Source organism: Podarcis erhardii, assembly GCF_964252035.2.
Source record: "Podarcis erhardii genome assembly, chromosome: 2".
Classification (NCBI taxonomy): domain Eukaryota; kingdom Metazoa; phylum Chordata; class Lepidosauria; order Squamata; family Lacertidae; genus Podarcis; species Podarcis erhardii.
In genome coordinates this window covers 83,990,180-84,012,753 of record NC_138498.1, presented here as the reverse complement: position 1 = coordinate 84,012,753, position 22,574 = coordinate 83,990,180, and the positions used below count along the sequence as shown (strand labels likewise).

At 40.1% G+C, this 22,574-nt stretch overlaps 1 protein-coding gene across 10 annotated transcripts in view; it reads left to right on the top strand.

Annotated features, from left to right (window-relative positions):
- ARHGEF3 (Rho guanine nucleotide exchange factor 3) overlaps positions 1-18,352 on the top strand; it is a 103,586-nt gene extending 85,234 nt beyond the window's left edge. For 8 of the 10 annotated variants that reach the window (XM_081848885.1, XM_081848881.1, XM_081848889.1 and 5 more), the window contains 9 exons: positions 5,774-5,881; positions 6,362-6,532; positions 7,883-7,945; positions 8,134-8,230; positions 9,459-9,535; positions 10,811-11,068; positions 12,349-12,519; positions 13,926-14,112; positions 15,450-18,352. In XM_081848885.1, coding sequence (XP_081705011.1) covers positions 5,774-5,881; positions 6,362-6,532; positions 7,883-7,945; positions 8,134-8,230; positions 9,459-9,535; positions 10,811-11,068; positions 12,349-12,519; positions 13,926-14,112; positions 15,450-15,811 — 1,494 coding nt within the window. In that variant the 3' untranslated portion in view covers positions 15,812-18,352. Of the gene's footprint in view, positions 1-3,132; positions 3,891-5,773; positions 5,882-6,361; positions 6,533-7,882; positions 7,946-8,133; positions 8,231-9,458; positions 9,536-10,810; positions 11,069-12,348; positions 12,520-13,925; positions 14,113-15,449 lie in introns of those variants that run through there. The other 2 variants (XM_081848890.1, XM_081848882.1) reach the window with 2 other exon arrangements.
- Positions 18,353-22,574: the final 4,222 nt, after the last annotated feature.

The window sequence follows — 22,574 nt, the reverse complement described above, 5'->3', positions numbered from 1 at the left end:
TTCAGCCAATACTAGAATGGCCACTTATGATTTTTTTGAAAAACGGAGATAACCCTGTTAATCCCACAGAAAAGGTACTTCTACAAGCAGATATACCAAAGATGCTTTTGTAACTCAAAGAGCCTTCAGGAGTGCAGCCTTCAAAATCAGTGGCTTAGTTTTCCTGGGGTGTGTCTAAACTAAATATTGACCCTTGCTAGCTTGACATTGTTCAACAGATTATTTTCAACTTGGGGCAGAGACATTTCTGAGTTCAAAATATTTTATTTGTAACCAGCTTCTATGCGTATTAATTTAGAAGTACCTTCCAGTGAATTCAGATTTACTCCCAATGAAGTTTATTTAAGATTGCACCCCCATGTTACATTTCCAAAAGTACCCCCTCCCAACCTGCATAATTAAAAGAAATAGCAAAGCTCTGTCTAGTTCTAAATATTGATAACTTCCTGTGGAATGGAGGTTGAATGAGGCTTTTTCCTAATGTGGTTTTCTACTAAAGCTCAGTACTTGAGGTTATTTTATTATAACCATTTTATCTAGTGCCAATTTAATCAGTAGCAGACTAACACAAAAAATATTTTTTTAGGCTTTCTGCCATCACAAATGTTGACATACGAATACAGTGTTGACCAAACTAAAAACTTTGAAAGTAAATGAGCATAGAAACTGTGCCAGGAATAAGGTGTCTGAAACAAAATGGTTCTGTTTTGTTTTATTTGTGAGGCCGGCAGATTGTATTTGAAACTAAGACTATACAGTATACTCTTTCACCTTGTAGAGTATTCTGTTAGTGTTAAGTGCAGACTAATTTGTTTTCCAGAACATATCATTCTAGCCCTAATTAGTGCTACATTGCCCTGTAAATAATCTTGCAACCGTCTCTTCAAAAAAACGCAACCAAACTTTTATTTATTGTTGATACACTTTTGATTCTTGGAGTGTGATGAAATACATGGGCTAGCTGTTGTTGCTTCTTCTGCAACTGTCTTTATTTGCTATATTTCCAGTTACTTTATACAGTCCATTTCTGGAGAGTTGGTATAGCATAATGGTTCCAGGCCATAGTACACAACAGTGAGTAAAGGACCTTAACAGGTGTTTTGATGGTCCAGGGTGGGGGGTGGGGAGCCGGCCTCTGATAGTTTGGACCATCTTCCAAGGGTGGGATAAGCACACCAGCCCACCCAAAAAGCTCAGTTGTATTGTTAAAGCTGACAGCACTCACCATTTGCCCTGCAATGTAGGAACAACTCCAGGGCTCACTAGCGGCACCCTTTTTGTATCTGGAACCAATCTGGGAGTCTGTCTGGATGGCCATCAAAAAACCCTAATACAGAAGTAGCCTTTGTGATTACAGACTTTTCTAATGAAAGGTTTCTTCAAGACTAGAATTTGTTAATTTCAGTCACAAGTTACCCAGCTTGTGAATTCTGTGATGTAGAGAATGCAAGAAAATCATTTTATTGTTCAGCAGACTATAAAAAGGATAAAGGTTCCCTGACCTGTGGTTTGCAGGCTCTCGCTGGGTTAAGTTAATCATGTATCAGTTTAATATAGTTTAGCCTAATTTAAAATTCCAGCTTGCTCCAGAGCTGATAGTGGTAGTTTCCTTGTTTAGAGCAAAAAATAGAGGTCAGTTGGAATGTATTTGTTTATTTCAAAGTTTTATGTGCCACTTTCCATGGCCAAAACATTCCCAATGTGGCTCATATCAAAATTGTAATACATAATTTATCATGTATCAATAAAATTACAATAAAAGATCTAAAAATATTAAAGCACATGACCTCAACCCTGGTGATCAATCAGGTGACAGATGTCATAGCCAGATTGCTCTCAAGTTGGAGGAATATTTTCTATGTAGACTCCAAGGTTCTAAATTGTGTGTTCACAATATCACCTTAGAGTGCAGTGAAACGGTCCCCACCTAGCATTTCAGAGCACTTCCCCCCCCCAGCTGTTCACATCACCACTAATGGCTTCATTAGTGTCAATTTGGTTTCTGTTTGTGTACACATCAGGGAGTGTTGACACAACAGGTATGTCTTTACCTTAAGCAAAGGTGTTCACAACTTGGCTAGAGACTAATTAAGAACAGCTCAAGGATTCTAATTGATATGAAGCTATTTTAACAAACAGTGAACTAAATACTGACCCTATCTCTCATTCAGTACAATATTATCCAGATAGCAGACTGCTCAGTTGCCTTTGTGTGCCTCCTCCAAAAACCAGGCAGCAGCAGAGTTTTCAGTTTTGTAGTCCATGTAGCACTTAGCACTTGCATTAGAGAAATAAAGATCTTCCTTTCTGAAGGTATCTGGTTCCATAGCTGCTAGAGAAGGGGGACTGAACATGCATTTCTCCTTCTTCCTGTGCAGATGTCAAAGCCAGTAAAGTCAGTTTACATGGTTTTTCTATCCTAATAATATCCTATCTTGACTCTAAGCCTATCGATTTGAACGCTCTTTAGACGTTCTCCTAACTGTGTGGGAGATGCTGATTTATGAGTGATTGCCCCTATACAGCTGGGAGAAGCGTTGATTGACTCATCCACACTCCCAGAGCCCAGTCCCAAAACTGGCAATGTGCCAGCAGCAGGAATGCCAATCCTGTGAGAAAAGCCAAAGGGATCCTTCTCTGCTCAGATAATTGGGTCTTTTTTTATCTTTTCCCCAGCTGCATGAAAGCTATCTTATGGCTAAGGAGCTCTCAAGGGTCTGGGTGAACATCTCAAAGGCACAATGTGTGCATGGCAAATTGAAAGTTAGGGGAGCGCTGAAAGTCAGCTTGTCCTGCAATATCACGTGTTTCCGTCTTTTATTCAAGGACAAGAGCAGGTTGTTCGTTCAGTGAAGTTTACTGTTTACGGGGAGAAATAAGGGTGTGTGACTAAAGCATCCTGGAACTCCTCATTCACTTTGCCAGCAATTGTAGTCTAAGGACAGCAGCTCTCAAGCAACTTCTACATCTAATTGTGGAAACAAGCTGTATAGGTTTTTAAAAAAGATTGTTATATTCTGGAGTCATTGAAACTAAAGGGAATATATAACCAGGTAGGGGTTTAACTGTGTGCACTGTGGCGTTGCTCTATCCCACCGGGACTGCAGTGCAGTGTGATTGATGTGAAGCATCTCTCTGTTCTGGCACAGCATCACTGGCATGCTAAATAAGAAACAGCTGATGGCTGAGGCGCCATTGAGAGGAGAATCACAGTGAATGCTGAATGTCTTTTCTAGTGTGTTCAGTATTCCAGTGGTGCTGCAGTGGCATAAAAATAAATGTACTTAACAAAAATGCTGAGCCAAGGGACTGCTGATGAAGGCGAAGGATACAGAATGCACCTCTGCTGAAGATTTGAGGGCAGACTGCGTTTTGTCTGCAACCAGGACTGCCAAGTGGATGAATCAGTTATTTGTGTGGGGTTTTAAAATATATTTCTTCCATGCTTTAAGGAATATTGTTGGATTTCAGCTTTATTTGTGGATAAATAAATATGTGGCTGGCTTCCAGTTCTCCTCTCCGTAGCTGTGCTGATGGAAATGATATTTCTAATCAGTATTAATGAAGTTGCTAATGCTCTGATTTCCTTCCCCCCACCCCCTACCCCCAGAAATGATTGCTAATATGAATGGCTAGCATGTGGAAGATTGTAGTCAGAGCTGGTTTATTACACCAGTGTTTTTTCTAGGAAACTAGAATTATATGATGCTTAAGCAAACTTCATGATCATGGCTGAAAAAGAGAGGTGAATGGACTTAGTATGTTCCTGAAATGTGATTTTTGATGGGTTTCACATCACCTGGAAGATTTGGGTTTTTCTGTCAAGTCTTGCCTTCTACATGTGCTGCCCAAGATCTCTTCAATGTCGGATGGAGATTAGGAAAGCAAGGGTAATCGTAAACTTTCAAAAAATATTTACTGTTATAGCTTTTTCTGCTTCTTATACCTTTGTTTACATTTGTGTGTGTGTACAGAAACAAGAGTATTAATCCTTCAGAGGTTCTTGACACAAAAGGGGTTAAATAGCGAGTTGTTAATTGTATATCTTGGTTCTTGAATTGCTCTTTGATGATAGATGCTTATTGAGTTTTGTTAAAAACTCAGTTCTTTAAATACATAGTGGATGTTTTATAATTGCGTAATAAATTTGAGAGATATGCATACAATCAAATGTACAAATGACCTTCACAAATACTGTAATCTTACACTCTCTAATTTTTGCTTGCTGGAGATCTGGTAACACAGAAATGCATAATGATTTGACTCTCAGCTGGAAGAAATATTTGAGGCTAAAGACTTCTGTTTTGAAACTGTATCTATGCCTCTCAGTGGCAAGGTCATGATAACAAGCATAGCTGCTGAACCTTTTGCATTGCAAGATGAGACAGGGAAGTGATTAAATGTATGTGCATGAATGTTTTAACAGTGCAATTGCATGCACACTTACCTGAGAATAAGCCCAATTGAACACAATGGGACTTACTTCAGAGTAAACATGCACAGGATTCAACCCTAAGGTGTGTGAAGTTACATATGTCTGTTGCACATCCTTTCTCTCTCCAAAACATTTTCTTCTTGCATTCTTCTGTGTGCATTGAGCAAAATAATCTTAACTGTAAACATGAGAATTGGTTGTACTCATGCCGAGTCTTACTAATACCATACTAAGGTAGTGATTTCTGCATACTTAGAGTATGAGAAAAGAGTTGTGGGGGGCTTTTTTATCCCCAAATGGCCTAATGAGATCTTTTGCTTAGCATCTTCCAGAAATTGTCAAGGGCAGTTGACCCATGAAATGCTGAGGATGTTGAGGGTGGAATGTCATAGGGGAAGTATTAGTCAGCACAAGCCCCTGACAGATTGAACCCCGGGAGGTGTCTGTTAAGGCTGGTAGAGAGGGGCAGCATGCAGTTAGCCCCCTTCCCTGTGCTATATGGGGAGAGCTCAGGAGACAGTAAAGGAAAACAGACGGTTTTTTACCTTTCTCCACAGTTTATAGCAATCTTCAGAAATCACCTAGTCCACCATGAACCTGCACAACCTTTGAGATAGGCTGCTGAGACCCTGCTAAGTTTTGTCTTTACATCAGATCAGATAGGTGAGCATGAGAGAGGGAATTTTTTTTGGCAGAGACATCAAAATAGTAGGATTCCCTCCCAATGGTGATCCTCTGGGCCTCTTTCTGTTTTGATCTGTTGCTTGCTGCTGTCTTTAGCACTTTTGTTTTAATTTCATGTCTGATTGCCTTCCTACCAGAAACACTTTACATGTTTTAAATGGAAAAGGGGAAATGATAATAACAACATACTCAGGTTTAATCTTGCTCTCTCTGACATCTTTTTGGGGACTGCTCTTTGTCGTTTGGGCAAGAACATAAATGCATTTGGCTTTTAATAATTTTTGAAATATTAAGGTTGTTCGTCTTAATTTTTTGTAAGGTTTTTTTTTTTTTGGTACTTGAATTTTGTATTTGTGTGTTATCCTTTCTAAATCATCCTGGGGGCCTTTGGGGGCCAAAAGCTGACAGCCAAACTTGGACTTGCACCCGTTAGCACTATATGGCACACTGTGGAAAGTATTCAGGATGGTGCTTTTGCTTTATCCCCACCTGAAACCTTCTGGGAGAACCAAATAATACTACAAGCCAGTTGGAGCCCTGAATAGGGTCCCCCTTTGGGGACTGGGATACATTGAAACTTCTATACTTGTATTATGAAATCAATGTGTTGGTTTTATGATTCTAAGACATAAGTATTTTGTCTAAAATTCACAGGAGCCCAGTAATAAGCGGGTCAGGCCTCTTTCTAGAGTGACATCACTAGCAAGTTTAATTCCTCCTGTTCGAGCAACTCCTTTGAAACGATTCGGTCAGACGCTTCAGGTAAAACCTATTTTTTTATTAATTAAGTAGGGTTCAATACAAGGAATACAACATGTCTTTTTTCTTGTATTGTTTGTAAAGCATTTATTTTTGCATATTGCTCATCTATATTGAAGTAATGAAAAGCACTTTATTGATAATTTTCACTTTCAGTAAAAGCCAGTGTTTGATTTCTGTTGGATAACAATTTCTCTTATACAAGGTTGTCTCCAATGCTACTTCTGCTTAGAATGGACCCATTGAAATCAATAGACATTACTAACTTGAATCCATTACTTTTAATGGATCTCTTTTGAGCAGAACTAGTATGGGAGACAACTCTTAACTCCTCCTTTTTGATGCAGCTGCGTCAGTTCTCATTCCAAAATATTAAACAGTATTGTGTGAATAAACAGCGCTTTTACTTTGTCATCAACATGACAATTAACCTTCCCATCAACCCTAGCAAAGCAATAACTATTTTATTTTTATTTTTCACAGCGTTCCATCAGTTTTCGCAGTGACAGTCGGCCAGATCTGCTTGCCTCAAGACCCTGGACTAGAAATGTACCCCCTGCTAGCACCAAGCGAAGAGACAGTAAACTTTGGAGTGAGACCTTTGATGTTTGTGTCAATCAGATGCTGACATCCAAAGAAATCAAGCGGCAAGAGGTTTGCTTACTTATATTCTCCTTGGACTTACCTGAAATGGCATTAAGGAATGCAAGTGAAGATACACATGTTTGTGTATAAACCTCTTTTTAGTCCCATTTTTCCCTCCTTGGCAGAACTAGCCGCCACCCATCTCCTTTGCACACATGAAAACACTGAAATGCACAATCACTCCTTGCAATCATTCCAGGCTTTAAAAGCAGCCATCACAGCCTTCGAAGACAACACAATGCATTCTTGCATTCCTGAAGCGAGACAAGGCAGAAGCTAATAACTGGCTCTTTCAAGCTGAGGGAAATAGGGCTAACTGTCTTCACATCTTCATTGGGAAAAAAAGAATTCATAATAAAATATTTTAGAAATGGAGGAAATGCCATGCACAGCATCGCATGGCATTCCATTCTAGCTTAGCATAGGATGCTGAATCATACAAGTACCCTTTATTAAAAGGCCCCAGGGCATAGTCTGAAGGCACATGATTTAGCAGTCTGCCAAAGCTAAGCCAGTCTGGTATGTGTCTGATTGGAGACTGCCTGGGAACGCCATTTACAGTGGTATCTCGGGTTAAGAACTTAATTCGTTCTTAACCTGAAACGCGATTTCTGTTCTTAACCCGAGGTACTATTTCTGGGTTAGCAGAGTCTGTAACCTGAAGTGTCTGTAACCTGAAGCGTCTGTAACCAGAGATACCACTGTATTTATGAATTTGAGTTTTGTATGCCACCTTTCGCCAGTAGGCTCTCCACCATTATTTTAGGGATGAGTTTCATCACAAAGGGAAGGATATTAAATAAAGGACAGTATTTTAATAGACTTAAAGCTTGGTCTCATTTTTTAGTTTCTCTTGCTTTGACAGTTAGGAATGGAAGAATCTGACAATTTCATTTCTCTGTCTCTAATTATTTTAATTCAGTTCTCTGCATTTCAGCAATTTGCAAATTTCTTTTTAAAAACTCATAAAAATTCTTCAGCAATTTAGGGTGGATTTTTCCTAAGAAATGAAATTTTGCATGCAGTTTTTATTAATCACAGAATTTTGCAATCACTTTCTCCAAATATAGTGCATTTTTGTATGTTATTATGCATAATATTTTGTAAACATTGCCTGGTTGGATAACTGTATTGTAAAATTAAGATGTGCACAAATTTCAGTGGGTGGCTATGTTGTGTCCCCACCCCCCAAAAGTGCAAATTTGAATGATTTGGGTTTAAATGCTAACTTAATTGAGTTTACACCCAACCCCATTTGGCACTGTGGCAATTTGGACTTGCCATTTATCCATAGTTTTAAAATGTTATTTGAGAAATTTTGAAACTGCGAATTTATCAAGGTTATATCTTCTGTTATAGGCAATTTTTGAACTTTCACAAGGAGAAGAAGACTTGATAGAAGACCTGAAGTTAGCAAAGAAGGTATTATATACCCTTAATTATTGTGTGCCTCTATTGAATTTCTTCACAGGCATTTTCTATGATCTGTGTGTACAGATTAATTCAAATATATAAAAACTTTAAGGCACAAGAGCCAGAGTTTAAATGCTATCACCAATAATGGAATTTCAAATATGTATTTATTAAATGATTTTTCTATCTTTGTGCAGGCTTACCATGACCCAATGCTTAAACTTTCCATAATGTCAGAGCAAGAATTAAACCAAATATTTGGGACACTGGACTCTTTAATTCCTTTGCATGAAGGTATAATTCTTTCTATTCTATATACAGTTGCTAAGAGCCAAATAAGTTTGAGGAGCATTGTTTGAGGAACAGTTGAATTATATTGGGCTGCAGACTGGAAAAAAACCTCTACAAAATTTATCAATGGAGGAAAAATGTACATTGGAATGGGCACTTTTTATTTTACCTTCACTACAGAAGCATTAGTGTCATTAGTTGTCATTCCTGTCTGTTGACTCCACAGTTTCCAACTTTCATTGTCAGTACTGACACACATCTGGGAATCGGTTTGGGTGCTATCAGAAATTATATTTACACGGTTAAAGTTTCATTACGAGAGTTGAACGTTCCCAACAGAAGTTAAGTCTCAAAAAAATAGATGGAAGTAGATGTCTAAATGCTGGTGGGGACAGGGACTTTTCAACCCAATTTAGTTTTTCAAGAGGCATATTGTAAATATTTGTGCATTTCAACTTCTTAATAAGATTTGTATAATCATGAGTGTGTGTGTGTGTGTGTGTGTGTGTGTGTAGATAGCAGATGGTATTCATATGTTTCTAGACAGATTAGATATAACTATTAATTGAGTCTCCTGAAATTACTGTTTTTAGTTGAAAGCAATTACAAGGAAGGGCTCTGATTCAGATTTGGAGCACCTGTGCTGGGGAAGAGGGTTGACGCATTCATGTCTGTGTGAAAATTTAGGTCCTGACCTAATTTTTCCTCCCCCTGGATGGGGGATAAATACCAGCATGATACAGGTAGCTGTATTTCCCCCTAGGTGAGCCTACTAGCAGCTTCTTTGGGTGGGATTTTGGTTGGGAAAGCAGTTGTGGTGAGGAATGGTTACACCCTCTCCTTTTCTGTAGCACTACTGCTTCCGTCAAAACCAGAGTTCTCGGTTCCTCTTTGTTAAAAATAGAAATGTGGGGGAAACTAATCACAGTTCTCCCATGCCTTGTATAGTTTGGCACTGAAAGAGGAACACAAGCAGGGTGTATCACCCAAGTTTGTGCATAGCCTTTTTCTCATAGGATAGCTCATGGCTTTGTGAAAATAGGGGTCTTGCATCATTTGACAGGAGTTTTATAAGCAAATAGTGATAAACAGGCAGATGGTCAAAGGCAATGAAAGGCTCTCAAACAGTACTTGACAGGTTGAACTTTACTATAGAAGAGTCCTCAGTATTCTTTTACAAGCTGACCCCACCCCAATTAAGTTTTTCATGTTTTTCATGTATTTACATCAGATCTTCTTAGACGGCTAAAAGAAATTAGGAAGCCTGATGGATCTACAGACTGTGTTGGTCACATCCTTGTGGGCTGGGTATGGAAAACTTTCACAAATGGTTAATTTTGTTTTCTTTTTATATGCTTCCTCATTTTTAAGGTTATAAAAGTGAAAACTAGTAATAGTAAAATGTGCAAGAATGGGCAGTGATATTGGGGTTAACAAACATTCTTGTTGCAATATTTTTAAGTGAATTGCATCAGTTAAATAATCTAAGCCATGTTTGATCTGAGAACTAGTACCAAGCAGTAACACTGCAGGAAGGGTAAGGGTATGAGGACTAACTCTGTGTTACGTAGGAGTCAAGATCAGTAGTGGCCAGTGTGGTGGGGCAGAGCCATGCAGCTGCCCTCCTGATACCAGCACCACTACTGCTTACCTGCATATGGCTGAGGCAGGACAGTGTTGAAGTTGGAGCTTTGCAGATGCACCAGCACAAGAACCAGATTGGCTCCCCCAGCGCATCTGCGCAGTCCTGACCTGGCCTCTATGTTGTCCTGACAGACCCCTATCCAGATAAACTGTACAATGCTAGTGCCAGGACAGCAGTTGTGAACCACCATGCCAGCTGCTACTGGACAAGTTTCAACTCACTTTGTGAATGCCACAGCCAGATTCCCATATTGGCAAACAGTAAAAGTTTCCATATGTTTATTCTTATTTATTGAATTTATATAGCACCCTTCATCCAAATATCAGAGGGTGTGATCTGTTTCGTAAAAGAGTTGGCTGTATTGATACAATAGTAGAAACCACCCATTGCTACTATCAATTGGAGAGCCTGCATCATAGCTCTCCCCCAGACTAGCAAGAATGCATACTGGGCCTTCCTTGGAATGAGAACTGACTGCTATCATCTCTTGGTGTTGCCTATGTGTTTTTAAAGGTTCCATGGAAGATTTGCATTTTAAAATATTGTAAGCTGCTTTTTGTAGGACTTTCTCAAAGAGTGGAGCATAAATAAATAAGTGAGTGCATCTGGCAATATGGTGTTCCTAGGCAAAGTGTAACATCTTAGCAGGTAATACCAGTATGCCACATGGAATTTTTGTGCTTTACTGGCTCAACAGATGTTGCACTCATTCTAAACACCTGCTTATTGGATTGTAAGTTTCTAAGAAATATTCCCAGTGACATTTCACTGCTAGATGGTAATAAGTGACAAAATTAGGCTTCTAACCAGTATTGTCTGGTAGTAGCACTTATCATCAATTTTATTTTCAGTCAGATGAGTGGGGTAGTAGTAGTAGTAGTAGTAGTAGTAGTAGTAGTAGTAATAATAATAATTCCAAATATTTATTTTTCCTTTAGTTGCCTTGTCTAAATTCCTATGATAGCTACTGTAGCAACCAGGTAGCTGCCAAAACTTTGCTGGACCAGAAGAAGCAGGATCATCGGGTTCAAGACTTCTTACAGCGTTGTCTAGAGTCACCTTTCAGCCGTAAACTGGACCTGTGGAATTTCCTTGATATCCCAAGAAGCCGTCTAGTGAAGTACCCACTGCTGCTTAGAGAGATTCTGCGACACACGCCAAACGATCATCCAGACCAACAGCACATCGAAGAAGCTGTATGTGTTTAAACTTATCTAAAGGGCAAATCATTAGAAGTAGATTCACATACCTTCTCTCAGAAAGATGTGTGTATATTTCCCTTCTCTTGTTAGATTTCTGTGACTTTTTAGGCTTCGGGTATTTTAAAATTGCTTTACACTGAGTAGCTCAAGTGGTCTTTGGAATGTACTTTGCAGAGGAATTATCCACTGACCTGGTGTGTATATGGATTCTGCCATTCCTTTGCTAGATGTGATTTGTGTGAGTGTGCCAGTTGCAACATGTGCCATTACACTCATGCAAACTGCTACGGGAAGTACTGGTTGCATCTTTGGACATCCTGGGTCATTTGCTTTCTCCCTGTAGCCACTTCCCTGATGCAAGGCTGATAGCTTAATATATTGTTGCATGCAATCATTGGTGATATCCAAAGCCTTACATGTTTTGTGGCTTTTAGTTGCCTATTATGAACATAATGTAGCTTTCCCCCCTAAATTTTCCAAAATTGACCAAAAATTAGTGTTTTAACAGTACCACTCATCTGTCATGTTCAAATAGCAAGGGCATAAGAGAGCTGTTCTCATTATTCCCACACAATTTTGGAGCTCCTTTTCCTTGAAAATGTGGTGAAGCCTGAATTTGAGCATCTTTCAGAAAGCCTGTAAAACTGTTTTTCTTTCAGGTTTTTTTTTTTAAGCTTCAGTTACACAAGAAGCTTGGGGGAAATAGGTTTAATATTTTTTTCTAATTCAAGGAAATTGTGGGAAGAAACTTCACATCATTGGCCTTCAGATTTTATTTTTTAGAACGCATTCCTATTACATACTGCATCCTAAACTGCTGTTTAAACTTGAGAGAGTATAAACTGTTAAACTGCTTGGGCTCTGTAACATGCAAAAAAGTAGCAGTTATCTAGGAATACAAAATACAAAGCCTTGCTGTTTATATGTAAGCAAAAAGGAACAATGGGGATTTAAACTCTTTATTTAGATTAATTGAATAAAGGAGTTCTGTTTGCACGACAGATTTCCTCTCACGTATATGTAGCATACGCCTGCTCACAGGACATAATGAAAAAGTTATTGCTTATAGAATTCCTGTACATGCATTGGAGCCAGATTGATGCTTAAAATGGAAAAGCCATATTGAAGTACCAAACACTCACATGGCCTCTTTTTTGCTCATTACAAAGTCCATCCACCCATTTTGTTTTTCCAACTATAAACCTATTAAGAAATGCTTTCAAAATTGGCTTGGCAATTTATGACTTATTTGTAACCATTCCCCCCCTCCCCAGATTAATATTGTCCAAGGAATAGTGGCCGAAATCAACAAAAAGACGGGTGAATCTGAATGCCAGTATTACAAAGAGAGGCTAATCTATCTCGATGAAGGCCAAAAGGACTCCTTGATAGATGATTCACGTGTTGTGTGCTGTCATGGTGAACTAAAGAACAACCGGGGAGCGGTAAGGAATTACTTTTTAGGAAACACAAAATATTGTTTTACCTCTTTCTTAAGTACTGTTCTCTTTTATAATCAGAGTGAACTGCTTCTTTTTAAATGTAAGGTTGCAATGGTTTGCTTTTGGATGACTGTCAAGGGGAAATATTATCAAGTCTCAGAAGTGAGAAAGAGATGCTAACTGGTTTTTATTTAGGGTAAAAAAATAATATAAAGCAGCCTTAACAGGGGTTAGAATAGGGATGGAAAATAGAATAGCTCTTCCTCATTGTGGGTAAGAGAGAAACTGATTTTTATCTAATTTTAACACCATTGTCATATTTGAGCCATAACTGTGGAACACATTTCTCAGAGTGTTTGTAGGACGCCATCCTTGCACACTGTTGTTGTTGTTGTTGTTGTTGTTGTTAGGTAAGATTTAAATATGCTAGTACTTTCTTCCATCATGGAACTTAAGACAGCATATATCCAATTCCCTGGTGGGATTCCCATACAGTCAGTGGCCTAGACTCAAACCTCCTTACCTTCAGCAGGGTGGTTGCATCATGCAGTGGCATAGCGTGGGGGGTGCCAGGGGTGCCGGCCGCACCGGGCGCAACTTGGGCAGGGGCGCACTCGCACTAGCAGCTCTCTGCCCCTACTAAAATCCACTGGTTAGGGAGCCCGCGCTCGCTCGGCTTGGCGAGGAGGTCGCAGAAGGGGGAGAGCAAAGCCTTCTGCCGCTGGCAAAAAAAGGAGAGGAAGCCGGGCGGGCGGGCGGGCTGGCTGGCTCGCGGGGGTCTGGCTGCGCCTGCTGCTGCCGTTGCCGCTGCTGCCGGGCTTTGACAGCTTGGCGAAGCGGAGGGAGAGGTAATTGCGTCTCTCTTTCCACGGGCCGCCTGGGTAGTGAGCCGAGCGGAGCAGGGAGTCTGGCGAGGGGGCGGGAAGAGACTTTCCCCCCTTTTTCCCCCCTCGCCTGGTCAAAAAGGAGAGCGGAGTCTCCTCAGGGTGCCCTCAGGCAGGGCAGGGCAAGGCAAGCAGAGCGAGGAGGAGAGAGAGGGGAAGGGGGGGGGGAGCAGCCAGGAAACGACGCGGTGTGGAGGGGGAATCAATTAAGGAGAGAAGCCTCGCTGCTGCTGCTGCTTGGGAGAGTAAATTACTGTACTTGCCTTGCCCCGGGTTAGGGGGCGCAAATTATTTGCCTTGCCCCGGGTTGGGGGGCGCAAATTACTTGCCTTGCCCCGGGTGCTGATAACCCACGCTACGCCGCTGGCATCATGTGCCTTCAGACCATGCCATTGGACGATTTCCACCCATCTTTGGTAGTATTATTTAACTAGATGCTAGTTTTTTTAAAAAAAAACCTAGAGAAATGATAAGCAAATAATGTATGAGTGACAACTCACAATTATTATTATTTTTTTTTGTCAGAAATTGCATGTGTTTCTCTTCCAAGAAGTACTGGTAATTACTCGAGCTGTTACACAGAATGAACAACTCTGTTACCAATTGTATCGGCAACCCATCCCTGTGAAGGATCTTGTGCTAGAAGACTTGCAAGATGGAGAGGTGCGATTGGGTGGATCCATACGTGGTGCATTTAGCAACAATGAGAGAAGTAAGAATCCATTATATTATATCTCTTTTATAAAATATTGAAATATAGTCATGCACCACAGTATCCTTCCAAGATCTTTTCTGGAAGTATAAGCCAGCATGTCTCATTCATATAAAAAAGGCAAACTAATTTTTCACTTTTAAAAAAAGAAGAAACAAGATTTTCAAAAAGTACTATTTCAGCTTACAAAAGCAAAACATGACAGGAAAGACAAAATATACCTTCATGTTTTCTATTGGATACTCTTGCAGGAGTTGGTTTTAAATGATAATGCTAACAGACTTTGAGTTTTAAAATTTTAGCGGCTCCCTGTGCAACACCAGAATTTGGCGCCTCCCACCACTGCCACCTCTTGCCTTTTGTTGCTCGTCATTGCTGAAGTGTCCTCTGTGGCACCCTCTCTGCTCAGTGCCCAGTTTGGACAAACCAGTTGCACTCCCCTAAATCCGTCACCAGTGAGAGTTGGTGAAAGAGTTTTGCAAGAGTAAATGGCTGCCATCACTATTGGAAGAAAGGACAGCCCCCCATGACCTTGTCCAGCAGCACTTAATTAACGAGGACAGCACTGTGCATATTCCCAGATACTGACAAAATACCATGAAGACCAGTGGCATGATTCTCACAAATGTTATTCCCCTCTTTGTGATATAAGTACAAGTGGTTGCTTGTACTTATAATCATTACATCATCTGACTGGCTGCTGCTGATTGCCACGGATGGTTAGCATTGTTGAAATTTTGTGTGTGACATTCGTTAGAATAAAATAAAATGGTGGGAAAAGAGGTCTAGTCTGTAGTAAAACAAGCTGAAGAAAGCACAAAACATGTTTTCTCTTAAGCGGGACTGCCCAGCTCATAAACCTTGTATAGTAGTCCACCCATGGCTTGAAACACTACCATGGTACCTCTAGTTACAGACTCAATCCCTTCTGGGGTGCCGTTCACACCCTGAAAAGTCCGTAACTAGATCGCCGCTTCTGTGCATGCACATGGCGTGATAGAGTGCTTCTGTGCATGTGCAGAGCGCACAGAACACTTCTGCATACACACACGCGGTGAAACCCGGAAGTATACATGCAACATGAACCTAAAGCAACACAAGGTATGACTGTATTTCCTTTTGATTCTGCTTCCATGGAATTTCTAAACTGTGTAGAAGGAATCATGTGGGAGACTTTGTACATGGATGGTGGGCTGCATTTCTCTTAGTGGGATCCAAGCTGTGCACTCTTCTGGTATATCATTAATGTAGAAGTATGTCTATTAACCCCCCCACACACACACACACAATGTCCTCTTCCAAGAAGCATATATACTAATGTGGCTCATTTATTTTAGTTAAAAACTTCTTTAGAGTCAGCTTCAGAAAGGGATCTCAAAGCCAGTCTCACTCACTGCAAGCAAATGACACCTTCAACAAACAGCAGTGGCTCAACTGTATCCGTCAAGCCAAAGAATCAGTCTCTTGCGCATCAAGCGAAGTCCGGACACTTGATTCCGAAGACCCCTTACTAACATCATCGAGTACATCATCAAGTAGGAACAGAATACCCCGGCAGGAATCTAAGCTTGAGCAAATGGACCAATCAGACAGTGGGTCTGACTGTAGTATGGACATCAGTGAAATCAGCATTGACTGTGACCACATGGAGCAGACATACCCTTGGCAGACTGACAAAGAGATAGAAAGCAATGTCTGACAACAACCGCATAGTGGTCTTCTGTGTCTTACCTGTACAGTATTTGCATTCCACATATGGAACAAGAAGCACTTTTTAATAATTTTGTCACAATGTCAACTCAGTGTCTATTATATTTGTACCTTTCAACCATAGTACTGTAACTGCTGGTGTGCGTAATTTGATATGGCAACTATAATCCTGTGATAATTCTGTAAACGTCTCTGTGGCTGAGAGAGGTTATTTGACCAATTATTTCCAATGTCTTGCTGGTAGATATGACCTCTAAGCTACTATTTTTATGCATATTACATACCAAGAATCTCTGTTTTATAAAGTGCCCTATTTTGACCTCTCACAAGGCAACCACACACAAGGACATGAACAAAGCATTTTAAAGCTATCACATCTAGAAATTGTTTGTGAATGATGTGTGTAGGTTTCAAAAAAGCTTGAAATACTAAAACTAAGAGTCTCATTGATTGATTGGTGACTTTCATCATCTTAATTTAACAGTTATGGCCAGTGCAGAATATGTATTTTCTCAGTACACAGATGCAAACTAAATGGTCATTTGAAAGTAAGTTGTGTGCCAGTACTGAATCTTCAGATGAAAATTCCAGTTTATATGGTGGTGTTTTCTGATAATTGGATGGTAGTTTACCTACTGTCCCATTTAGAATAAAGCATTAAAAGAGTAAAGAAGCTGAAACATCAAAATACTTTGTTTAAGTTGCTGTGTTTTGTTTTATGTAGCCCTTTCTATGTTCACAGCCAGGCAGTTTGTATGCAAAATGGTGCTTCTAAAATATTAACATTTTAGCTGTATCTAATGTTATACTGCCCTCAGGATAGCCATTTTGTGATGTCTACAAAAATAAGCCTTTCTTCTGTCACCCCAGTATCCACTGTGAAATATACTCAGAGTCGAGAGTGGATTTCATGGTCTTTATTCAGCTCATAGTGGTGAGGAGGGAATGGAAGTCCCCTCAAAGTATCTGCTTTGTATACATTATTTGCACAATGGGCTGCACATGATTGGCTAATTCCGGAATTCTCCTGTAGGCCAATCAGGTTGTGGATTCACTTCTATCTGGAGCTGGATTGGGTGGCTCCTGCTGACCAATCATACTGCTGTATTGTTCTAGGACCAATCAGACTGCTGCATTCTGAATCCTATTGTTCTAGGACCAATCAGACTGCTGCATTTTGGATCCTATTGTTCTAGGACCAATCAGACTGCTGCAGTTTGGATCCTATTCAACTCAGTACATAACACACTGCCTGCTCTGTTATGTGTGATTCACAGATACAGACACTTCTATTAAAAGACCTGTATGGGGAACCTGTTCAGTGTCATCCTCAAGGCCAGAATTGAGAACAAAGTTCAGGTGGGCTCCCCAGACTTCTGTAACAGGCTTACAGAAAGTTAGGACTGGGACTACACCACATGCTAATAAAAATGTTGATTTCTCATTGGCTCTGTTCAGAGAATTAACCTCCATGTTATTTGGGTGTGTTCTGGCTTAATTATGATTAAAGTAAGGGGTGACTCTAATTTTATAACTATGGTTTGCAATAATATTTCTAATGCAACCCACCAAAGGAATTTTGCTTATTCAGCACGCACGCACGCACGCACGCACGCACGCGCACACACACACACACACACACACACACACTGTATATTTGTTTCTATAGACATCTGCACATGGCATTCACTATTACTGCATCTCTAGAAACTCACACCTCAAAAAGTGTTTGACCCACTCTTTCAACCTACTGTATTGGTCTGAAAATTACATTTGACTAGCTTGGCACCCTTAAAGTAAATGTCAATAAAAGATAAAATGTCAATAAAATTTGTACTTATGAATCAAACTCTAATTTCAAATGTAAGGTTGAACAGTACTGTAGTGCTGAATTTGACCCTTTCTAAAGAAGGGTCCTGAAATTTGCAACCTAGTGCACTGAAATGTTCTCTGATACCACTATTTCCATTTTCTGCACAGTATAGAGTCTAACGTCAGCACTGCAGAAGCATTGATATTGCCAAAATACATACTTCATACATTTTACATGTTTACAGAAAAACTGTAAGAGTAAATAAGATGTCAAATTTAATTTGTAAATATGTTCTGCTGTGTTAGAAGAATCGTGCTGAGATAATCGATAAGAAAGCAGGTTAATACCTATATTTTTTCAAACAAAATTATGGTCAATTTTACTCTATAGAACATATTTCTGTATGTATAGGTTTTAAATATGGTTGTTTTCTATTTCAGGCTTGTAATTTATTTTAATTGCTTCATTTTGGAAGTTGAGTATTAGCCAATCCAGAGTAAGTGGAAGTATTTTTCAAAATAGAAGGAAGTAGAAAGTATATTAGGATGTGAACTACTGAAATGACAAATACTTGCCAAAATGTTGGAGATACCGTGTAATGTCTTCATTTCTTAAAAATAATTGATGTATTGATTAAATCTCTTTTTTTTTTTTTTTTTTTGCATAATAGCCTTACACTGTTCTCAAAGCATTTCAAATAAATTACACTGAACGGTCTGTTTTTTAAATATATTGTTGCTTAATATGCAAAGCTAGATAACCTCACTTTACAAACTTTCTGTGATTTCTGACATCTGTTTTCAGTAATATTTACATTCATTTATCGCTAAACTGAGGATACTTTTAGTAATCAAAACTAATATAACAAGTTACTAAGATGTAAATAAATTGAATGGACTTTTTCAAACTATTTTTTTTTAAAAAAAAATATAAGTTATCCGTATCAGATGTAAAGTGAAAAGTTACCAGTAGAAAGCAATGCATATTGTATTCCTATTAGAAATATTTTGTGCGGTATTCTTCAGCTTTAGTTCATGGCAAGGTCTTGCTCTTTAATTAGATAGACCAGAAATGCGGATTTTAAGACTTATGACAAACACCCTAAATGTGCTCCTCTGGATTAATTTATAACACTTTCCTTTTAGTTTTCAGTGTAGCAGCACAGCCTGGTTCTCCGACTGTTTGGGATCTTGGTGCAGTTTGAAAAATCTAAGAAAGTGCCATGGGGACCACTGCAGAAAAACTGGTGATTCCAAGAACCCCTCCCCACAAAAAACCCACGTACCCTCCCCAAAAGGCTAAAAACTAGACAAACCCACAAAGAAAACCACAGGCAAATAACAACAAAAACCTGAAAAATTAAAATGGGTGGAGCAGGGTAACTTCGTGGGTGCCAAGGATGTACCTGAGATTGCTGTGGTGGCCATGGCCACCACATTGGTGATGCCGTGAATAGCATACATTTTTTAAAGTGCTTTTATTACAGTATCATATACATGCTATTCAAAGCCTACAAAGAGAAATCTGTTAAAATACTAGGCCCCACCAACTTATAAAAGAGGGTATCAGAACTATTTAAAGTGCTTTTTTGAGGGATGAGAACATCTGTGTGGGGGAAAAGTATTTGGGGAATAATTCAGTTGAACTGGAATTTATTTGAGTGGAATCTCTGAAGGAATTTAACTTAACTCACCTTCCCTACAATGAGTGTTTGGTTGCATTAGGGAATGTGGAATCAACCAGCTAATTTAACAGCTTGGGGCTGAGACCACACCCTTGCCTTCTATTGTTTGTGGTCTTGGTGAAGCCCCTTTATTCCATCAACTCCAGATAATGTGGACCTCATCATACTCTCCAACATTTCTCCAATGAAAATAGGGACGTCTCATTCTATAACAATAATTTGACTATTTATATCCCACACATCTTATTGGGTTGCCCCAGCAGTCTAGGCAGTTTACAACATATTCAAAAGCTTAATAAAACAACAAGCATTTAAAACAACTTCCCTATACAGGATTGCCTTCAGACAGCTTGGGGGTTGGATAACTCCATACCCTCCAACATTTCTCCAATGACAATTGGGACATTTTAAGGAAACGCGGGACATTCTGGGATCAAATCAGAAACCTGGACGGCTTCTCTAAATCAGGGCTGTCCCTGACACTTGGAGGGTCTGACTCATTGGAGAGAGAATACCACAGATGGGGAGCCACAATGGAAAATGCTCTCTCTCTTATTGCCACACTCCAAACCTCAGAGAAAGCACCCTGAGAAGAACTTGATGAAGACCCAAGGGTCCAGGTAGGTTCATATTGGGAGAGACGATCCAAAATATATTGGGCTCCTGAGCTGTAAAAGTTTTTATAGGTTAAATCCAGCGTTTTGAATTGCATTAGCTAAGAATGTACCTTTTCTGATAGGGCCTGGACAATTAAGATATTCTGGACACCTGAACACAATCTCCTGCTTCAAGGGTAGAGTCCAAATCCTGGTAGATACATACCTTGCAAATGTGTCACAGGGGCCTTATACAGTGGTACCTTGGGTTAAGTACTTAATTTGTTCTGGAGGTCCGTTCTTAACCTGAAGCACCACTTTAGCTAATGGGGCCTCCTGCCGCCGCACTGCCGGAGCATGATTTCTGTTCTCATCTTGAAGCAAAGTTCTTAACCCGAGGTACTATTTCTGGGTTAGCTGAGTCTGTAACCTGAACCATATGTAACCTGAAGTGTATGTAACATGAGGTACCACTGTATGGGTCTATTCCCTCTCTAGGACCAGCATGTCATAAGCCACTGGCTACCTGGGACAAGTCTGCTTTACAGCAAACTAAGGACACAATGGCCTCCATTGCCATTGCATAGGCTTGAACATCAGCACATAGAATCAGAGTTGGAAGAGACCACAAGGGCCATTGAGTCCAACCCCCTGCCAAGCAGGAAACACCATCAGAGCACTCCTGGCATATGGTTGTCAAGCCTCTGCTTAAAGACCTCCAAAGAAGGAGACTCCAAATTCCACTGTCGAACAGCTCTTACTGTCAGGAAGTTCTTCCTAATGTTTAGGTGGAATCTTTTTTCTTGTAGTTTGGAACCATTGCTCCGTGTCCGCTTCTCTGGAGCAGCAGAAAACAACCTTTCTCCCTCCTCTATGTGACATCCTTTTATATATTTGAACATGGCTATCATATCACCCCTTAACCTCCTCTTCTCCAGGCTAAACATGCCCAGCTCCCTTAGCCGTTCCTCATAAGGCATCGTTTCCAGGCCTTTGACCATTTTGGTTGCCCTCCTCTGGACACGTTCCAGTTTGTCAGTGTCCTTCTTGAACTGTGGTGCCCAGAACTGGACACAGTACTTCAGGTGAGGTCTGACCAGAGCAGAATACAGTGGCACTATTACTTCCCTTGATCTAGATGCTATACTCCTATTGATGCAGCCCAGAATTGCATTGGCTTTTTAAGCTGCCGCGTCACACTGTTGGCTCATGTCAAGTTTGTGGTCAACCAAGCCTCCTAGATTCTATAGCAATGTCTGATTGCATTCACTGTGAGTTTTTCCTCCGCTTGTGCTCAAGCCATCTCCTTGCCTGCTTCCTTATTCTCAGGTCCAGGGTATAGGAATTAGAAAAACGTAGGGTATAAAAACAATAATTAAATACCTTAAAGGGCACTTTGAAGCACGGCCTATACCTGAACCAGAAGGTAAAGAGCAAAAGTCTATGAAGACTTCATAAACTGGGGCCTTAAATCACACATGCCAGGACCCAAAGAACCATGGCACTAGTTTTATGAGCTGGAGGGGCATGGGCCTGTTAAAACATTTTTTCCTTAAGCAGTAGCCACCTGTACACAATAGTAAACTCACTTGCAAACTGAGAGAACCTTTCACAAGCACTTTCTTCCATGGCATGGAGAATAGCTGTTAAAGTATGGGGTATAAGAATGGTGCTAGGAAAGTCTGTTGGCATAAGTCTCAGTAGCTGGCAAGATTTGAGCCACAGATCACAATTTAGATGATGTGGGTTTTTTTGTTAAAAGTAGCACAGTAGAGAACACAGTGTTGTTGTTAGACTGTTGCTGCCATCTGCTGGGTAAAATGTAAGTGATCTCCGGTACAATAGTACCTCTAGTTACGAACTTCATTCATTCCAGAGGTCCGTTCTTAACCTGAAATCATTCTTAACCTGAGGTACCACTTTAGCCAATGGGGCCTCCTACTGCTGCTGCGCCGCCAGCGCGCAATTTCTGTTCTCATCCTGGGGCAAAGTTCTTAACCCGAGGTACTATTCCCGGGTTAACAGAGTCTGTAACCCGAAGTGTTTGTAACCCGAGGTGTTTGTAACCCAATGTACCACTGTACTACAACTAAGCTTTGTTAACATGTTACCCTGAATTTTTAATGGCACAAAACAAGCACAGAACTTTGCTATCAATCTGGAGGGGATCAAAAATTTCAGGGTTACATATTAATGTAAACTAGTAGCTTATTCTACTACTGTTCAAATTGAGCTATGCACAATGATTAAAATCTAAAGAGCCATTTTACACTGATTTTCTACACCCCCCCCAGATATGTGAAGTATCCATTTTACAGTGAAATATGTAACTAGGAAAAAGTAAAATGTAACTATGAAGAAAATGTTATTAGAATACATTGAAAAGCCTATTGTGTCCAACATTCTGTTCTCACCGTGGCCAACCAGATGCCTATGAAAGGAGACCACAAGCAGGACATGTGAAACCACACTCTCTAACCCGTGATCCCTGTCAACTGGTATGCAGATGCATACTTTGTCTCATTTGGGAAGGTAAGCAGTTAGAAGACATACAATTTGTGACTAATAACCATGTACAGAGTAATCCATGGGAAAAATGCTAATCGCTTTTTAAAGCCACCCAAGTTGGTGAGCATCACTGTATCTTGTGATTGTGAAT